Source organism: Triticum aestivum, chromosome 6B (genome assembly GCF_018294505.1).
Source record: "Triticum aestivum cultivar Chinese Spring chromosome 6B, IWGSC CS RefSeq v2.1, whole genome shotgun sequence".
NCBI classification, from domain to species: Eukaryota; Viridiplantae; Streptophyta; class Magnoliopsida; order Poales; family Poaceae; genus Triticum; species Triticum aestivum.
In genome coordinates, this window is record NC_057810.1 from 611543380 (window position 1) to 611558908 (window position 15529).

A 15529-nucleotide genomic window follows, 5' to 3' on the forward strand; every position below is an offset into this window, starting at 1 on the left:
TCGAGATGGACTATGGTGGAGGGGGGCACCGCACACGGCTAAGGACGATCATGAAGATCAACTTGTGTCTAGAGGTGCCCCCCTGCCCCCGTATATAAAGGAGGGAGGGGGGAGGTGCGGCCGGCCCCTTAGGGGTGCACCTGGAGGAGTCCTACTCCCACCGGGAGTAGGACTCCCCCCTCTTGCCTTGGTGGAGAAGGAAAGGGGGGAGGGAAAAGAGGAAAGGGGGGCGCCGCCCCCCCTTCCTTGTCCTATTCGGACTAGGGGGGAAGGGGGCGCGCGGCCTGCCCTGGCCGGCCCTCCTCTTCTCCTTCATGGCCCATGTAGGCCCAATAACCCCCCCCCCCCCCCCCCCCCCCCCCGGGGGGGGGGTTCCGGTAACCCCCCGGTACTCGGGAAAAATCCCGGTTTCTCCCGGAATGATTCCGATATCCAAATATAGACTTCCAATATATCAATCTTTATGTCTCGACCATTTCGAGACTCCTCGTCATGTCCAGGATCACATCCGGGACTCCGAACAACCTTCGGTACATCAAAACATATAAACTCATAATAAAACTATCATCGTAACGTGAATCGTGTGGACCCTACGGGTTCGAGAACTATGTAGACATGACCTAGAACTATTCTCGGTCAATAACCAATAGCGGAACCTGGATGATCATATTGGCTCCCACATATTCTACGAAGATCTTTATCGGTCAAACCGCATAACAACATACGTTGTTCCCTTTGTCATCGGCATGTTACTTGCCCGAGATTCGATCGTCGGTATCCAATACCTAGTTCAATCTCGTTACCGGCAAGTCTCTTTACTCGTTACGTAATACATCATCTCGCAACTAACTCATTAGTCACATTGCTTGCAAGGCTTATAGTGTTGTGCATTACCGAGAGGGCCCAGGGATACCTCTCCGACAATCGGAGTGACAAATCCTAATCTCGAAATACGCCAACCCAACATGTACGTTCGGAGACACCTGTAGAGCTCCTTTATAATCACCCAGTTACGTTGTGACGTTTGGTAGCACACAAAGTGTTCCTCCGGTAAACGGGAGTTGCATAATCTCATAGTCATAGGAACATGTATAAGTCATGAAGAAAGCAATAGCAACATACTAAATGATCAAGTGATAAGCTAACGGAATGGGTCAAGTCAATCACATCATTCTCCCAATGATGTGATCCCGTTAATCAAATGACAACTCTTTTGTCCATGGCTAGGAAACATAACCATCTTTGATAAACGAGCTAGTCAAGTAGAGGCATACTAGTGACACTATGTTTGTCTATGTATTCACACATGTATTATGTTTCCGGTTAATACAGTTCTAGCATGAATAATAAACATTTATCATGATATAAGGAAATAAATAATAACTTTATTATTGCCTCTAGGGCATATTTCCTTCATGTGTCTCCAGTGCTTGTAGTCGTCGCTAGTTCGTCCATGGACCTGGTTGTAATTTTTTTTACCTCCGGTGTTCTCTGTACCGGCATGATTGATGAATAGATAGAAAATTTCTTAAAAAACATGCAGTTAATATACTATCTAATATCAAGAGCATTGCACATACACATTTATTAGTCACATTAGAAGGATGTTTAATTAAACACACAATTTCCTCTTCAGATTCACCGGTATTTAATTCAGATTGTGAGTAATAATTAATAAAGCTCCCGAACTGAAAAAAAAAACACGCAGCAGGCTCAAACGTACCCCAGCCCGTTTCCGCCTAGAGCCGAGCTCCACTCCCGAGCCAGACTGCAACCAAACCCGACCGACGCGCCGGAACGAGCAAAACGTCCCACCCCCCACCGCACCGCTCCTCACTGGTGGGTGGTCCCGTCACTTGAAAAGCAGGGGCGCAACTGCAAGTGCGCAACGACTCCCCCTCCCCTCCCCTCCCCGGTGCGCGTGTCAAATCCCATTCCCGTTCCCAGCCCCCCTCTACACCCCCCGGCGGATTCCAACTGTTTGCAGGAGTCCGCCTCCAATTTCCTCGCAACAGCAGCAGCTCCCCACCCCACCCCACCTCCCGAGATCTCCCCGACCAGCCCCTCGAGATCCCTGCGCCCATGTCGTCGTCGGCCATGGACGCCATCGTCGAGCTCGTCGAGCTCTCCGAGTCCATGCGCCAGGCCGCCTCGCTCCTCGCCGACGACGACCCCTCCGACGACGCCGCCCCGCGCCGCCCCTCCACCTTCCTCAACGCCGTCGCCCTCGGCAACGTCGTAAGTGCCGCCGCCCCAGAGCCCTCTCTCCCGCCCGCGCCCCGATCTGACGCGATCCGGTTTTGTTCCGTGCAGGGGTCCGGCAAGTCGGCCGTGCTCAACTCCCTCATCGGCCACCCCGTGCTGGTGAGTGCCTCGTCTCTAGCTCTCGCTGTCCTCCGCCGCTTCAGGCGTTCGTTTGTGCTGAGTAGTGGTGGCTGGTGTGCTGCAGCCGACGGGGGAGAACGGGGCCACGCGGGCGCCCATAGTTGTCGACCTGCAGAGGGATCCGGGGCTCAGCACCAAGTCCATAGTCCTGCAGATCGACAGCAAGTCGCAGCAGGTTTCTTCGAGTGAGTGAGATCTCCCCCTGGCAAGCCAGATCTGGCAATGTACGCGGTTGGTCGGTGCACTCAGTTTGGTGACATTGTGGTTGCGTTGGCCTGCAGGTGCGCTCCGGCATTCGCTGCAGGATAGGCTTAGCAAGGCCACCGGACCCGGGAGGAGCAGGACTGATGAGATTTACCTCAAGCTGCGGACAAGCACAGGTTTGTTGCTGGATCGCACATGTTTACTCTAGTAGTTTGCCAGTTTGGGCAATGTTGCTAATCTAGTAGTAGCAAGCTGTATAGTCAGGCATTCCTGAGGGTATGGTATGTTTGAGCAAGTTTCCAAACTGTTTCCATAGTTTGGTATTGATAGCTTAAGTTGTATGTGCCATTTAAAGCTGAAGTGGTAAGACCTTAAGATTGTGGAAGGTGCCAATTAGTACTCAAATCTAGCGTGTTCTAGTGTGGTTATTACTAGTTACTCAAAAGTGGACTCTCTTAATTTTCCAATGATGCAATTAGTCCGATTCGGAATACCAGCTCAATGTAATTAATCTGATTCGGAAATACCAGCTCAATATCTGAGAGTTTTGCTACATGCTAGACATTAATTCATTATCTTTCCTTTGCAAATGATTTCTCACTGTACCTCTCTTTGTTTTTCCAGCTCCTCCACTAAAGTTGATTGATTTACCTGGCATAGACCAACGAGTTATCGATGATTCAACAGTGAGTACTGCTCACACAATATTTTTATCTTACCCCTCAAGTAGTAAGCAACGCCTGACCAAACTTTTGAATATTCATAATCCTTGTGGTTAAAATATGATTGTGTCATTGTACATCAACTTAACCAATATAAACTGGAATAATATTTAACGTATAGGAATGGCTGGAACATCAGATCAGTGACAGCATGTTATGCATTTGAACTGAGAATCACTTACTGCCTGGCGTAACTATGCTACCCATTCCCCCTCCCCATCCGCTTACAGCGTGGAAGAGACGCAGTAAAACTGCAATGTTGTGTATCATGTTTCTATAATCTCATGTTAACATACTGTTGTTAACATTTCAGATTAATGAGTTTGCTGGCCACAATGATGCAATATTGATTGTTGTGATACCAGCAATGCAAGCCCCTGAGGTTGCATCATCCCGGGCTCTTAAACTGGCGAGGGATATTGATCCAGAGGGTCTGGCATTTGAATCTGATCATACATCCTCCAGAAAAGCACAGTCACTCTCTTCATAGCAACTGATGTTTTTTCTTGTCCTTGTAGGAACCAGAACAATAGGTGTCTTGAGTAAAATCGATCAAGCCGCATCAGATGCAAAAACAGTTGCATGTGTTCAGGCCATTTTGTCTAATAAAGGCCCACACACAGCAGCTGAAATTGAATGGGTTGCTTTAATAGGGCAATCTGTTGCAATTGCGTCAGCTCAATCAGGGTCAGTTGGGTCTGAGAATTCACTGGAAACAGCCTGGCGAGCTGAGGCGGAAAGCCTTAAATCAATCTTAACCACTGCTCCTCAGAATAAGCTGGGAAGAATTGCTCTTGTTGATACCATTGCTAAGCAGATACGTAAGCGGATGAAAGTGCGGCTACCTAACTTGTTGTCTGGGTAAGCATCATGATCTATATGTTGAAGCTGAAATGTTAAAGTATACCATCTTTCAAACTCCTTACAGAAATTTGCTATGATCACTAAACTATTCTGATCAACTAACCATCCATTCTATTTATGAATCTAATTGATCATCAGTGCACCATGAAACATGGATATTTCTTGTCTTTTGTCTTTTATATATAAAAAATAACCTGATTGTGATTTCTGGTGTTTAATTTTGCAAATACCTGTACCCTTGCTCTATTTCTCAGGCTTCAGGGCAAGTCTCAGGTAGTGAAAGATGAACTTGCAAGGCTTGGGGAATCGATGGTACAAAGTCCGGAAGGAACCAGGGCTGTTGCTTTGGAGCTGTGCCGAGAATTTGAAGATAAGTTTCTCGCTCATGTTACTTCTGGTGAGGTTAGTAATAAGCTTGAGTTATGGTCGTTGTCTATACCTAATCCAGCACTCCCTCCGCCCAGAATTACTTGACGCTCAAGCGGATGTATCTACATCCGTTTAAGCGTCACGTAATTCCGGACGGAGGAAATACTTGTCAAGTAAAGTACTGATTACAATATCATTATACGTTTCTCAATCAATAGGGGTCTGGTTGGAAAATTGTTGCAAGTTTCGAGGGCAAGTTTCCAGATAGGATCAAACAGCTTCCATTGGACAGGCATTTTGATCTGAACAACGTCAAAAGGGTAAATCTAAAAGCTCTTTTATATTAATACTAGAGTGGAATACTATATTGGCCAACAATGGACATCATTCTCTTCATATTCTAGATTGTCTTGGAAGCTGATGGTTATCAACCATATTTGATATCCCCGGAGAAAGGTTTAAAATCCTTGATTAAAGGAGTGCTTGAAATGGCAAAGGAGCCATCACGACTATGTGTTGAAGAGGTATGTCTTGGCTTAGACATATGTTACACCTTTGGATGAAGAACAATATAGTTTTCTTGATGAACTATTTGTACCCTGCTAATATTCAGTATTATGTTTTATCTGTAAAATGCTCCTTGCTCAAATATGCAACTGTTTGTGTACAGTTATTATGTTTGTCACTACACTAGTATTAAAACTATCCAAATAGCAAAACACTTGGGCTCAGACATTTGTAATTACCTTAAGCAGTTAAGATTATAGAATGGGGTCGAGCTAGGCTCAAATGGACACTATATATATTCAAGCCTTATCAAGCGGAGCTCAAGCCCATAATGTACCCATGTGTTTGTGTGTTTAGAGTCACGTTAAGGAGGCAAGCTCCAAGCTTGAATACAAACATAGGCTTGCTCAGCCTAATAGGTATATTTTGCATTGGTAGGTACTGCCTATGTAGCTTCTGATATGTCAGTTTTCTTAAACTAGGTACACCGTGTATTGTTAGACATAGTAAATGCCACTGCAAATGGCACGCCAGGGCTCGGAAGATATCCTCCGTTCAAACGCGAGGTATCAACTTACTCCCTCTTTTACTGTTTGAATACATAAATCTTACTCATTATTAGTTCTGATCACAACATTCCACCATTTCTTTTGGCAAGATCATTACAATTGCATCTAATGCGTTGGATACATTCAAAAGTGATGCAAAAAAGATGGTGGTTGCGCTTGTTGATATGGAGCGTGCCTTTGTCCCCCCACAACATTTCATCCGTTTAGTACAAAGAAGGTAAGGTTAACTGGGGCCTTAACAAATACTCCCTCCGTTCTTAAATTTAAGACACTTTAGAGATTTCATTACGGACTACATATGGAGCAAAATCAATGAATCTATGCTCTAGAATGTGTCGATATACATCCGTATGTAGTTTCTATTGAAATCTCTAGAAAGCCTTATATTTAGAAACGGAGGGAGTATGTTGGTAATTGGTTTCATTTTATTTGATCAACCTAAATATAACTTTGGCAAGTAATCTGTTTCTCCTACTTCTGTTTTCCTGTTATTGGTAAATTGGTAAGGGAAGTTTTTAAGATTCTTAGCTCAATTTTTTAAACCAGAGAAAGCTAACGTTAGACTTAGATCATATTAGTGACAAATAGAGATAGCACTAGCAACCTAAATTAGACTGCAAAAATGCTGAATCTTTTTCCTTACAAAGCGACACAATAAAGTGTACCATTTCATTTTTTAACTTCTACATTAAAAAGATTGATCTCACTTGTAATGATCTGTCGTACTATAACTCTATAAGCAGTCTATAAGTTTAGCTGCCCTTTCAGAGCTTTCATGATCATATTCACATAGTTAAGTTTTAATCTTTTTGCTTGGCATGATATTCACAGAATGGAAAGGCAGCGCCGTGAGGATGAGGTGAAAACTAAATCATCTAAGAAAGCACAAGATGCTGAGCAAGCCATGATGAACAAGGTATACTTCTGTGTCTTTGCTTGCATGAATCTGCATACCTACAAAACTGTATGCAGATTGATCACCCTATATTTGTGTTGGTCTGGCTGTTTATAACTTTACATTGGTTGTATTTCATATTAGGGTTCTGAGCAAGCTAAGTCGTCAAAAGACAAATCCAATCAGCAAGATAAAGATACCAAAGAGGGACCTAATCTGCAGGTTGCTGGTCCTGGTGGTGAAATAACTGCAGGTATAATACTGCACCGTAGTTTGGCTCAACTTCAGCTTTTCTCATAACAATTTGCTTATATGTGACTATGATTAAAACTGGAAGTCACAGATATTTATCTGACGTAGCTCCCATGCCATTTTTTATCTAGTAAAATGAAATAAGCCTTCTGATAAGAATCAACCTTTTTGGCTGCTTGTTAATTCCATGCTTACTCTGACATAATTTTCCATTGTCTTGTATACAATGCATGCATAAGGATGCAACAAATTACATGGTTTTGATGATTTCTTTCCCAGTAATCTGGGCTTGATTTATTGATACACAAGCATATGTTTTCTTTTCCCTTTAGGTTACCTATTGAAAAAGAGTGCAAAAAACAATGAATGGAGCAAAAGGTGGTTTGTCCTAAATGAGAAGAGTGGAAAGGTAAATAAATCTGTTCTGATGCCCACTAGTCTCAACTGTTCTGAATGCAATCTTTTGATACTATACTTGACATTTTCTGCTGATTTTTTAATATTTGAGGTGGTTGGTGTCATTTACTTTGAACTTTCCCTGTCCAGCTTGGCTACACCAAGAAACAAGAGGAGAGACATTTTCGAGGCGTCATTGTCTTAGAGGTGTGCTTGATTATATATTTTACCATGTTCATTTTGTTCTACTTGACATTGAGTAATCTGTGATGCATTACTTTACCATTCTTGGTTGTAATAGACACAGTAAATGTTTTCCGAGTCATCGTGGATAGTTCCAGTTTTTTAAACTTTTATTAAAAAGATATTTGAACTTACAAATATCATGTCTACAACTATGGAAGCTCTCATATAAACTTTGTAGTAACATTATGTCGTGTGATTCAGGAATGTAACCTGGAAGAGATAGAGGAGGAAGAGCTTTCTAAAACTTCTAAGGATTCAAAGAAGGCGAATGGGCCAGAGAAAGGCCCAAGTCTCGTATTTAAGATTACTAACAGGGTTGCCTACAAAACTGTGCTGAAAGGTTGCTGCCTCTAAACCTACTATGTCAAGGTTTACTCTGACTCTACCGCATTAATGTTTATTTCATGTTGCAGCTCATAGTGCCGTTGTATTGAAGGCTGAGAGTATGGCTGACAAGATTGAATGGGTGAAGAAGATAAAAGGTATTATTCAGAGCAAAGGTGGGTCTGTCAAGAGTTCAAATACTCCCGAGGGCGGTTCCATGAGACAAAGCCATTCAGATGGATCTCTTGTAAGCTCCACACTATGTTTGAGTTGTGTCCTTTTCCAGTATCCACTGTTAAGCTTTATAACTTACTTTCAAGAGTTAGTTGCCTTAGCTTATTTTCTGTGAACTCTGTCTTGTGCTCATGCTTATTTTGAGTTAGCATGTTTCTCGTTTCAATGTGTGATCTTATCAAACAAAAGCTCACCTCTTGCTGTTGCTTTGTTCTACAATTCAATGACACGTGATTACACCTTTTCTCTCAAGGATACGATGGCCCGGAGGCCTGCTGATCCTGAAGAAGAACTCCGATGGATGTCTCAAGAAGTTCGCGGTTATGTTGAGGCTGTGTTGAACAGCCTGGCAGCAAATGTTCCAAAGGTATATTTGTCCCTGTCATTTATTTTAACATTGTCAAATGTGGCATTCATTATCTTATGCATGATCAATTGATCAGGCTATTGTGCTTTGCCAAGTGGAGAAAGCAAAGGAAGATATGCTAAACCAGCTGTACAGCTCAATAAGGTTGGATTCTCTCTTTGTTCTGAAACAAATTTGATACCCTGGTCCCGTGTCCACTTGTCCCTTCATCAGTATCCTCTTTCTTTTACCCAATTGACTGAAAAATGGACCACCCAGTTGGAAGAACCACAATGTTTTTGTGTACTTGTACCTAAACCCTAGTTTAACTCGTAGTTATGGCCTTATGGGTCCTTGCTACTAATGTGCAGGTTCATTTTGAATAGCTTAATAATATTTATTTTCCTTCTAATTATGTTACTTTTATGAGGTGTATTTTATACTGGGAAATGCTTCACGACTAAAATGTTGCATCCTATTTACAAAGTGATATGCCCCGATCCAATTGATTCACACAGTTCTGGCTCCGATCACTTTACACAGTCGCACGCCTACACCTAATATTCACCAACCCAAGTATAGCTCATCTGGTTTTTGCTATTCATTTCTTAACTTTTTAGAAATGTTGAAAAAGTGTGTGCCTGTTCCATGGTCACTCTATTTAAGTATCTTTGTATAATGCGTTGCAGTGTTGTTAACTTTGTCTCAATTTTCGGTTTCAGTTCACAAAGCAATGCAAGGATTGAAGAACTTCTCCAAGAGGACCACAATGCTAAACGCAGACGGGAAAAGGCCCAAAAACAGTCGACTCTTCTGTCAAAACTTACTCGTCAGCTCAGTGTCCATGATAACAGAGCTGCAGTTGCATCATATTCTGATGATACTTCTGGTCCGGGTAAGCGTGCTATTTCAATTATCTGTTTCATACTCAGTATCAGCAGCCAGCCGAAACCTCAATATCGGTTGATGCAAATGATATCTAGAACTTACTAACAATTTTGTAGAAGTTAAGCATTAAAATTTCCCTCAAAGTAATTCCTCCGCATTGGTTACTTGTTCCAAGCAAAAATCAATTATGTTCTTAATTTCTTTATACTGTATGCCAATTTTCTGATTAGCTGATGGTTGTTCATATCACTGCCACCTGGACAAGCACTTCTTGAAGGCTACTTACAATGATCAATGATGTTTGAATTTTTGGTACCAACTTGGCAGAAATGAGTTTCTTTGGTGTGTGTGTGTGTGCACCTTTCACTTGTTTCGCGTAGCGTCTGCAAAAAATTTCAGACCTGTTCTATTTGCAAACAAACCTGGAACACTACAGTATAGCGTTTCACACTAGGTGAAGTACTTGCTTGCGTTAGGTTCAGGAGCTTGTGGTCACCACTTGTGAGCACCCTAGTTTGAGTTGCTAAACATTCTTTCCTTGGTTTAAAAATACTCGGTACTTGATTGTATTTTATTTTGTATTAGTAGCTATCAACGACCGAGCAAGATAAAATATGCATCTAAAGGGATATAACCATACTACCCATGATATTAATTATCTTGGGCACTAGAGATAAAATAAAGGAGATAGAATATGTAGGAGAGGGTGAAAATAAATGAAGGCAAAGGAGAGAATATGTCATTGAATTTACATGCACCTTTTATTCTGAAATATGGCTACAGATATTAGTAATACCCCTGCGATCTAATGGTGGGTGGTGTAATCTTTTCCATTTTATTCTGCTTTCCTGGTGCACAAATCAAACCTTAACCCTGACGAGTGAAACATCACTTGCAGAGAGTGGCCCACAGAGCCCTAGCCAGTCCGGTGAGGACTGGAGGTCTGCCTTCAGTGCTGCAGCAAATGGCTCTGCCGCCCGATCCAGTTCACAGAACGAGTCAAGATCGAGAAGTGCTGACAGTCGTGGTCGGCGGTATGAAAATGGGGATGCCAACGGTGCCAATTCAGGCAGCCGACGCACACCCAACCGGTTGCCACCTGCACCACCGAAATACTAAGCATGTTGATTGGCATATGTGAGAATCATATTTTTCATGGAATGCTCTCACTCCCTCCTGATAGTGATTGGGAAACAAATTGGAATGAAGAATAGAGAGCTGGCGAGAGATCGCATGAATGGTGTGTATCCAGAGGACCTCAGTTGTTTATAGAAATATGTAGGTTATCTACGGTGGTTGTTTCGCGATCATTTTGCTATATTGATCAGTCTGATGCTCTCTGGGCCCGTGAGATTTTGTTGCCACAGATCAGTTGATCTTGGTTCTGAACTCTGTTGTTGTAACTTGTAAGTCTTCCATCAAACTGGCAATGTATCATTTTCACCCATTGGTGTATTATATTTCTTCCATTCTTTTTGACCTCATGAGACCCATGTTTTTAATTAGAGGTGATTTGTTGGTGTTGTATGCAAGGGATCTGGATCGTGATTCTTCGATTAGCCACGAGAAATCTTGAGCATTCTTGTTCATATCGTTTGTGTTCTTCTGGCCACCTTGTGTAATTGCTTCATCGTTGGATTTCAATTTCCTAGGTTTTCTCTTGCTGTCCTATGGGCATCAGTTAATGTGTTCCCTGATTCAAATTTTAGTGATTAAAGATAGCAGACCCTGACTAGAATCTCGAATGATTGTATAGGGAACTATGAAAAAAACTGGTCAATTTGTGAAGGGGATGTATCGTTGGAAATTCAATTCTGCTCTTGAGCTCACATGCATTCGGGTGAACAATAAAACAAAATTTAGAACATTTCTTAATAGAAACTCTTTATTTTGCAATGGCCATGTTTGAGTGCTCTACCTACATGTAGATTTTCAGAAAAAAAAAAGGGAATTATATCGCGGTGCTATGGGCCTTCTTTCGTGCTTTGCTGTTGATCGGTCTACCCTTTGCCATTGAAATTGGCAAACACTTGTTGACGAGTGATCATCCAAGCATAGACAATTAAGCAACCTACAACCACCGATATGTAACTTGAATTCTCATTTTTCTTTTCTCGTACGTACAGGCAGCGAATTTACATTTGCACGTCAATGCCTCCAGTCTTTTTTCCCCCTCATATACTACACCCATCTCCATCCTTCCTGTGTATCAAGAAACCTCCAAAGAAGGAGAAGAAATGAACAAAAGAATGGGGAAAATTGTACAGCCCCCCTCGAGACCTATAACCTATCTAATCCATTTACATCTCGGCCGCCGTGGCAGCTCTCTGCTCCCTCTCCTCCCTCGCCATCCGGTTGAGCTTGGCGAACATCCCCACCATGGGCGCGGTGTTGTAGGTGCACGCCTCCGTCTGCATGTAGTTCTCCCGGTTGTCCCGGAACCTGTCACTCCGGTCGGGCCCGCCGACGATGGCGCCGACGAGCACGTTGGGATTGGAGCTGCGGCGGCCGTACCAGTGGTCGAACCCCTGCGAGCACCCGATGAACTGCTTGCTGTGCTTGTACGGCACGATAGAGGCGGCGCGGTGGTGCACCCTGGCGGGGTACTTGGCGCCGTAGCCCACGAGGTAGCTCACGCCCCTGGGGTTGGTGCCCAGCACGTAGTCCACCTGCGCCCTGGCCAGCGCCGCCACCTCGCCGGCGCCCGCCGTCTCGCCGCCCGCGCAGGTCACCGTCTCCACGCCGGCCTCGGCCAGGTAGTCGGCGTAGGTGGACAGCAGGAACGCCGCGTTGGTCACGTACTGCATGTTGTTCCACTGCCGGATGTAGAGCATCCCGCCCGGGCTCCGCTCCACGTTGGCGTCCTCGCCGCCGGCCGCGTTCCGGCCCAGGCACGCGCACACGTAGTGCTCCGCCTTGGCCTGGTACCGCTCCAGCGTCCTCTTCTGCTCCGCCGTGTGCTCTCCCCTCAGAAGCAGCTGAAATTAATAAGAGAGCCATTTTCGTCAGTGATCGTTCACCTGATGACTACTGTCTGCCAGTGCCAACCATAGTGCGTAGTAGATGCTGGCTTACTCTTGCGGCGAGGATCTGGACACCGGCGTACTTGACGTCCCAGCTGAACTCGGTGATGGCCCAGCCGGTGCCGCCGAAGTCGTGGGCGTTGTGGACGACGTAGTCGAGGTAGGCGGCCTTGCCGGTGGCGCGGTGGAGCCAGAGGGCGGCCCACAGCAGCTCGTCCTTGTACCCGCTCACCGACGCGTAGTAGCTCTTCACCTCCGCGATGCTGCTGTCGTACTGGCCCCTGTACCCGTCCGCGAACTCGAACAGCTGCACGCACGTTCGCAAAAGCGAAAGCAAACATCAGCCAACGTGCACGTACGAACACCCAACAACCAGTAAGATTGCATACACTATCATCAGTTTAAAAATAAAAAAATAAAAAGCCCTAAGAATAATTAAGGTTGCATATGTATCTATCATTCATTGATGCATTTTTATAGTTGACACTTGAAAAGCAGCAGGTAGGTAGCGAGGCCAGTGAGTGTGAATACGGACCGGTTCAATTAGCACATGATGACACGACGACCGACCGCTTCCTAATAATTTCCCAGTTAAGCCGCTGGTTCAACATGGGATTGAACTGGCCACCTAATCATGCCCGGAGGCAGCAAATGGAAAGTTCCCCGTCCACCAGATAGAGGTTGCACGCCGGCCCCACACGGCAGCCAGACAGCCCCTACGAAACGAGCCGAGCCGACAGAAGAGAAAAATCTCCATTTTCCCGCCCGATCGATCGACGTCGATGGCGTCGAGCTGTTGGCAACTTGGCATGTGCGGCACAGGGCACAAGAAAAGAACACACCTCACACCACCCATGAAAAGACCGGCGCCCCTTGACCAACGCCACCAACACTCGTACGCTATGTTCCAAAATCCGGTACGCAGACAGACTGGTACTACGCTGTGCTCCAAACTTGCACCGATATTTTTCTTGCATTTTTCCACGCCAGACCTCGCATGCACTACGTCAACGTGTACGCTGTCTGTATCTAGAGTGTGTACCTGCTGGGCGTGGTGCAGGAGGAGGTGGGCGTAGTGCGGGTTCGACTTGCGGAAGACCATGGAGGCGGCGGCCATGGCGGCCGCCGTCTCGCCGGCGACGTCGGAGCCGGGGTGGTCGCGGTCGACCTTGTACGCCTGCCGCGACGTCGTCATGTCCTCCGGCCGCTGCCAGCAGTAGTGGTCCGTGTCGCCGTCTCCCACCTGTTCAAGAAAAAGCTAGGAGATTAATCCGACGGCTCTGGTGCATCATGGACGACGACCGACGAAGCTTTGAAACATATGCACGCCATGTGTGGATGGAAGAAAATAGTTTAGTGCTGCCGTTCGTTGGTACGTACGTTCATCAAATCAAACTGGCCGCCTACCTAACACGCTTGTTGTTATTCACCAGAAAGAACCTTTTTCTTTTCTCCCCTAACCAGAAAATACCACATATAATCGATATTTCTAAAGAAAAGATGTACGTATAATTGATCAAAGTGCAACAAGGTAGCTAGGTGTGCATAATTGAATTGAATTGGTCTCTCTCTTTCTTTCTTGGAACGATCACTGGCTTGCTTGCGCAACAGCTAGCTTGGAGCCGGTCGGTCTCATCTCATGCATGTCATGATCGATCGTATCTGAACACAGCTACTCCCTCCGTCCGAAAATACTTGTCATCAAAATGAACACAAAAGGATGTATCTAGAACTAGGATGTATCTAGAACTATAGTTCTAGATACATCCTTTTGTGTCCATTTTGATGACAAGTATTTTCGGACGGAGGGAGTATGAGCTAGCTATAGCTAGGGGATGGATGGAGGTGACGCATGATCGCCGTCGTCGGTCGGCTCGTGGAGTGCTACGTACCTCGGCCCATAGCTCGTCGGGCTGTGTGTGCGCCTTGATGAAGTAGTCGGTGCCCCACTTGATGGCCTCGAGCGCGTGCGCGAGCTCGCCGGCCGCCGCGACGTCGTCGCCGTACTCGATCATGCTCCATGACAGCATGGTGACGGTGAAGGCCATGGGCAGGCCGAACTTGACGTGGTCGCCGGCGTCGTAGTAGCCGCCCACCAGGTCCACCCCCTGCTCCAGGCCGTCGGTGAGGCCCGAGTGGTCGCGCCACGGTACCCGCTGCCCGTGCGGCAGCCGCCCCGACCGCTGCGCCTCGAAGTAGAGCAGGCTCTTCCGCAGCGCCTCCTCGTAGTTGTGCGCCTTGCCGTCGCCGCTCCCGCTCTTGCTCCCCTCCGCCGCCGCCGCGATCAGAAGCAGCACCAGCAGCGACACGGCCCCGAGACGGCGAGACAAGATTACGGCGGTGGCGCCCCCTGATCTCATTGCGCAAGAAGGTGCTCCTCGGATTGTTGGTGTGCCTTCCTCGCTTGTGCGTGCCCCGGGCGCGCCCTGTGATCACCGCTGCGCCGCCCTCTGCCGGCTCTGCTAGCTTTGCCTGTGTGCGAGCGTAGGTGTTTGTGTTATCTCTCTCCCGCCGTTGTGCGTTGTGTGCTGTGTGGCGAGCAGGGCGGGGCAGTGTCCTCCGACCTGAGGCCGTGGCCTGGCGCGCTTATATTCGCGGCCGGCGTCCGGGTCCAGCACACGCACGCGCACCGCGTTGAACCGGTTCGGCGGCCGGGCCGCGCCGGGGGAATATAAAACTCTAGAGATAGGAGTAGATAGCAGGAGAGGAGCAGGCAGGCAGGAAAGAAACGATGCAAATATGAGGGAGCGAAGCTGCGTTTTGGAGTTGGAGGGGGTGGACTCGTTCGGGTTTTGTATCGTTTGTTTGGTGAGGCAGGGGAGATTGAAACAGATGGTTGGGTTGGGTTTTGGGTTAGCGACGACGCACGCAAGCGGAGCAGATTTTGACCGGGACGCGCGTATACGTGTAGCGCGGCCGGGGCTTTTCAGAGCGCGCGTACACGTGAGTCGGTTGGGGCCAGCCGGGCACGTACCGCCAGGTACCAACACATGGCCGAAACACGCGTGCGACCGGCGTAGTTCCTTCGGGCCAAGTCGCCGGTCGATCGACTGGCCGGCCGGTGGCCTGTAACAGGCTTTCATTTCGCCGTGAAATCTTAGCAGGCAAGCTATCTAGGTCAGGCGGCCGGTCTGGTAAGAGCAAGTACAATAGAGCCGAGTCGGCGGGCTATAAAAAATAAACTAGTATATTTCTGCTTAGTTGGAGGAAAGAGAAGGTAAGCGGGCTCTTCGTGAAGAGTCAGCTCTAGCACGTGCTCTTAGGCACTTTGTGAGAATGAAAGATGGGTCACATAATAAAAAAAT

At 46.5% G+C, this 15529-nt stretch overlaps 2 protein-coding genes across 2 annotated transcripts; one reads left to right on the forward strand and one right to left on the reverse strand.

Moving 5' to 3' along the window:
• Positions 1–1944: 1944 nt before the first annotated feature.
• On the forward strand, positions 1945–10685 carry LOC123138291 (dynamin-2B). The gene is made up of 22 exons (XM_044558240.1): positions 1945–2238; positions 2314–2364; positions 2450–2570; positions 2667–2765; positions 3214–3275; positions 3625–3742; positions 3830–4172; positions 4430–4577; positions 4763–4864; positions 4949–5068; positions 5534–5617; positions 5710–5837; positions 6452–6536; positions 6660–6768; positions 7100–7176; positions 7314–7370; positions 7611–7749; positions 7823–7980; positions 8221–8334; positions 8411–8478; positions 9036–9208; positions 10100–10685. Exons 1-22 carry the CDS (start codon positions 2083–2085, stop codon positions 10318–10320), a joined length of 2733 nt encoding a protein of 910 aa, XP_044414175.1. The 5' UTR covers positions 1945–2082; the 3' UTR covers positions 10321–10685.
• A 600-nt stretch (positions 10686–11285) lies between these two features.
• LOC123138292 (endoglucanase 7) lies at positions 11286–14989 on the reverse strand. The gene is made up of 4 exons (XM_044558241.1): positions 14117–14989; positions 13267–13467; positions 12277–12531; positions 11286–12179 (listed from the first exon to the last, which is right to left on the reverse strand). Exons 1-4 carry the CDS (start codon positions 14582–14584, stop codon positions 11502–11504), a joined length of 1602 nt encoding a protein of 533 aa, XP_044414176.1. The 5' UTR covers positions 14585–14989; the 3' UTR covers positions 11286–11501.
• Between the last annotated feature and the right edge of the window lie 540 nt (positions 14990–15529).

What these genes read in the sequence shown, in the direction of transcription:
- LOC123138291 (XM_044558240.1), top strand. Translation starts at nt 2,083, where the DNA reads ATGTCGTCGTCGGCCATGGACGCCATCGTCGAGCTCGTCGAGCTCTCC. An exon ending in GAGGGATATTGATCCAGAGG is followed by an intron (nt 3,743 to 3,829) that starts GTCTGGCATTTG and finishes TTGTCCTTGTAG; the next exon opens with GAACCAGAACAATAGGTGTC. An exon ending in CTCATGTTACTTCTGGTGAG is followed by an intron (nt 4,578 to 4,762) that starts GTTAGTAATAAG and finishes CTCAATCAATAG; the next exon opens with GGGTCTGGTTGGAAAATTGT.
- LOC123138292 (XM_044558241.1), bottom strand. Translation starts at nt 14,584, where the DNA reads ATGAGATCAGGGGGCGCCACCGCCGTAATCTTGTCTCGCCGTCTCGGG. An exon ending in CCGACGAGCTATGGGCCGAG is followed by an intron (nt 13,468 to 14,116) that starts GTACGTAGCACT and finishes TTTCTTGAACAG; the next exon opens with GTGGGAGACGGCGACACGGA. An exon ending in TCCTGCACCACGCCCAGCAG is followed by an intron (nt 12,532 to 13,266) that starts GTACACACTCTA and finishes ACGTGCGTGCAG; the next exon opens with CTGTTCGAGTTCGCGGACGG.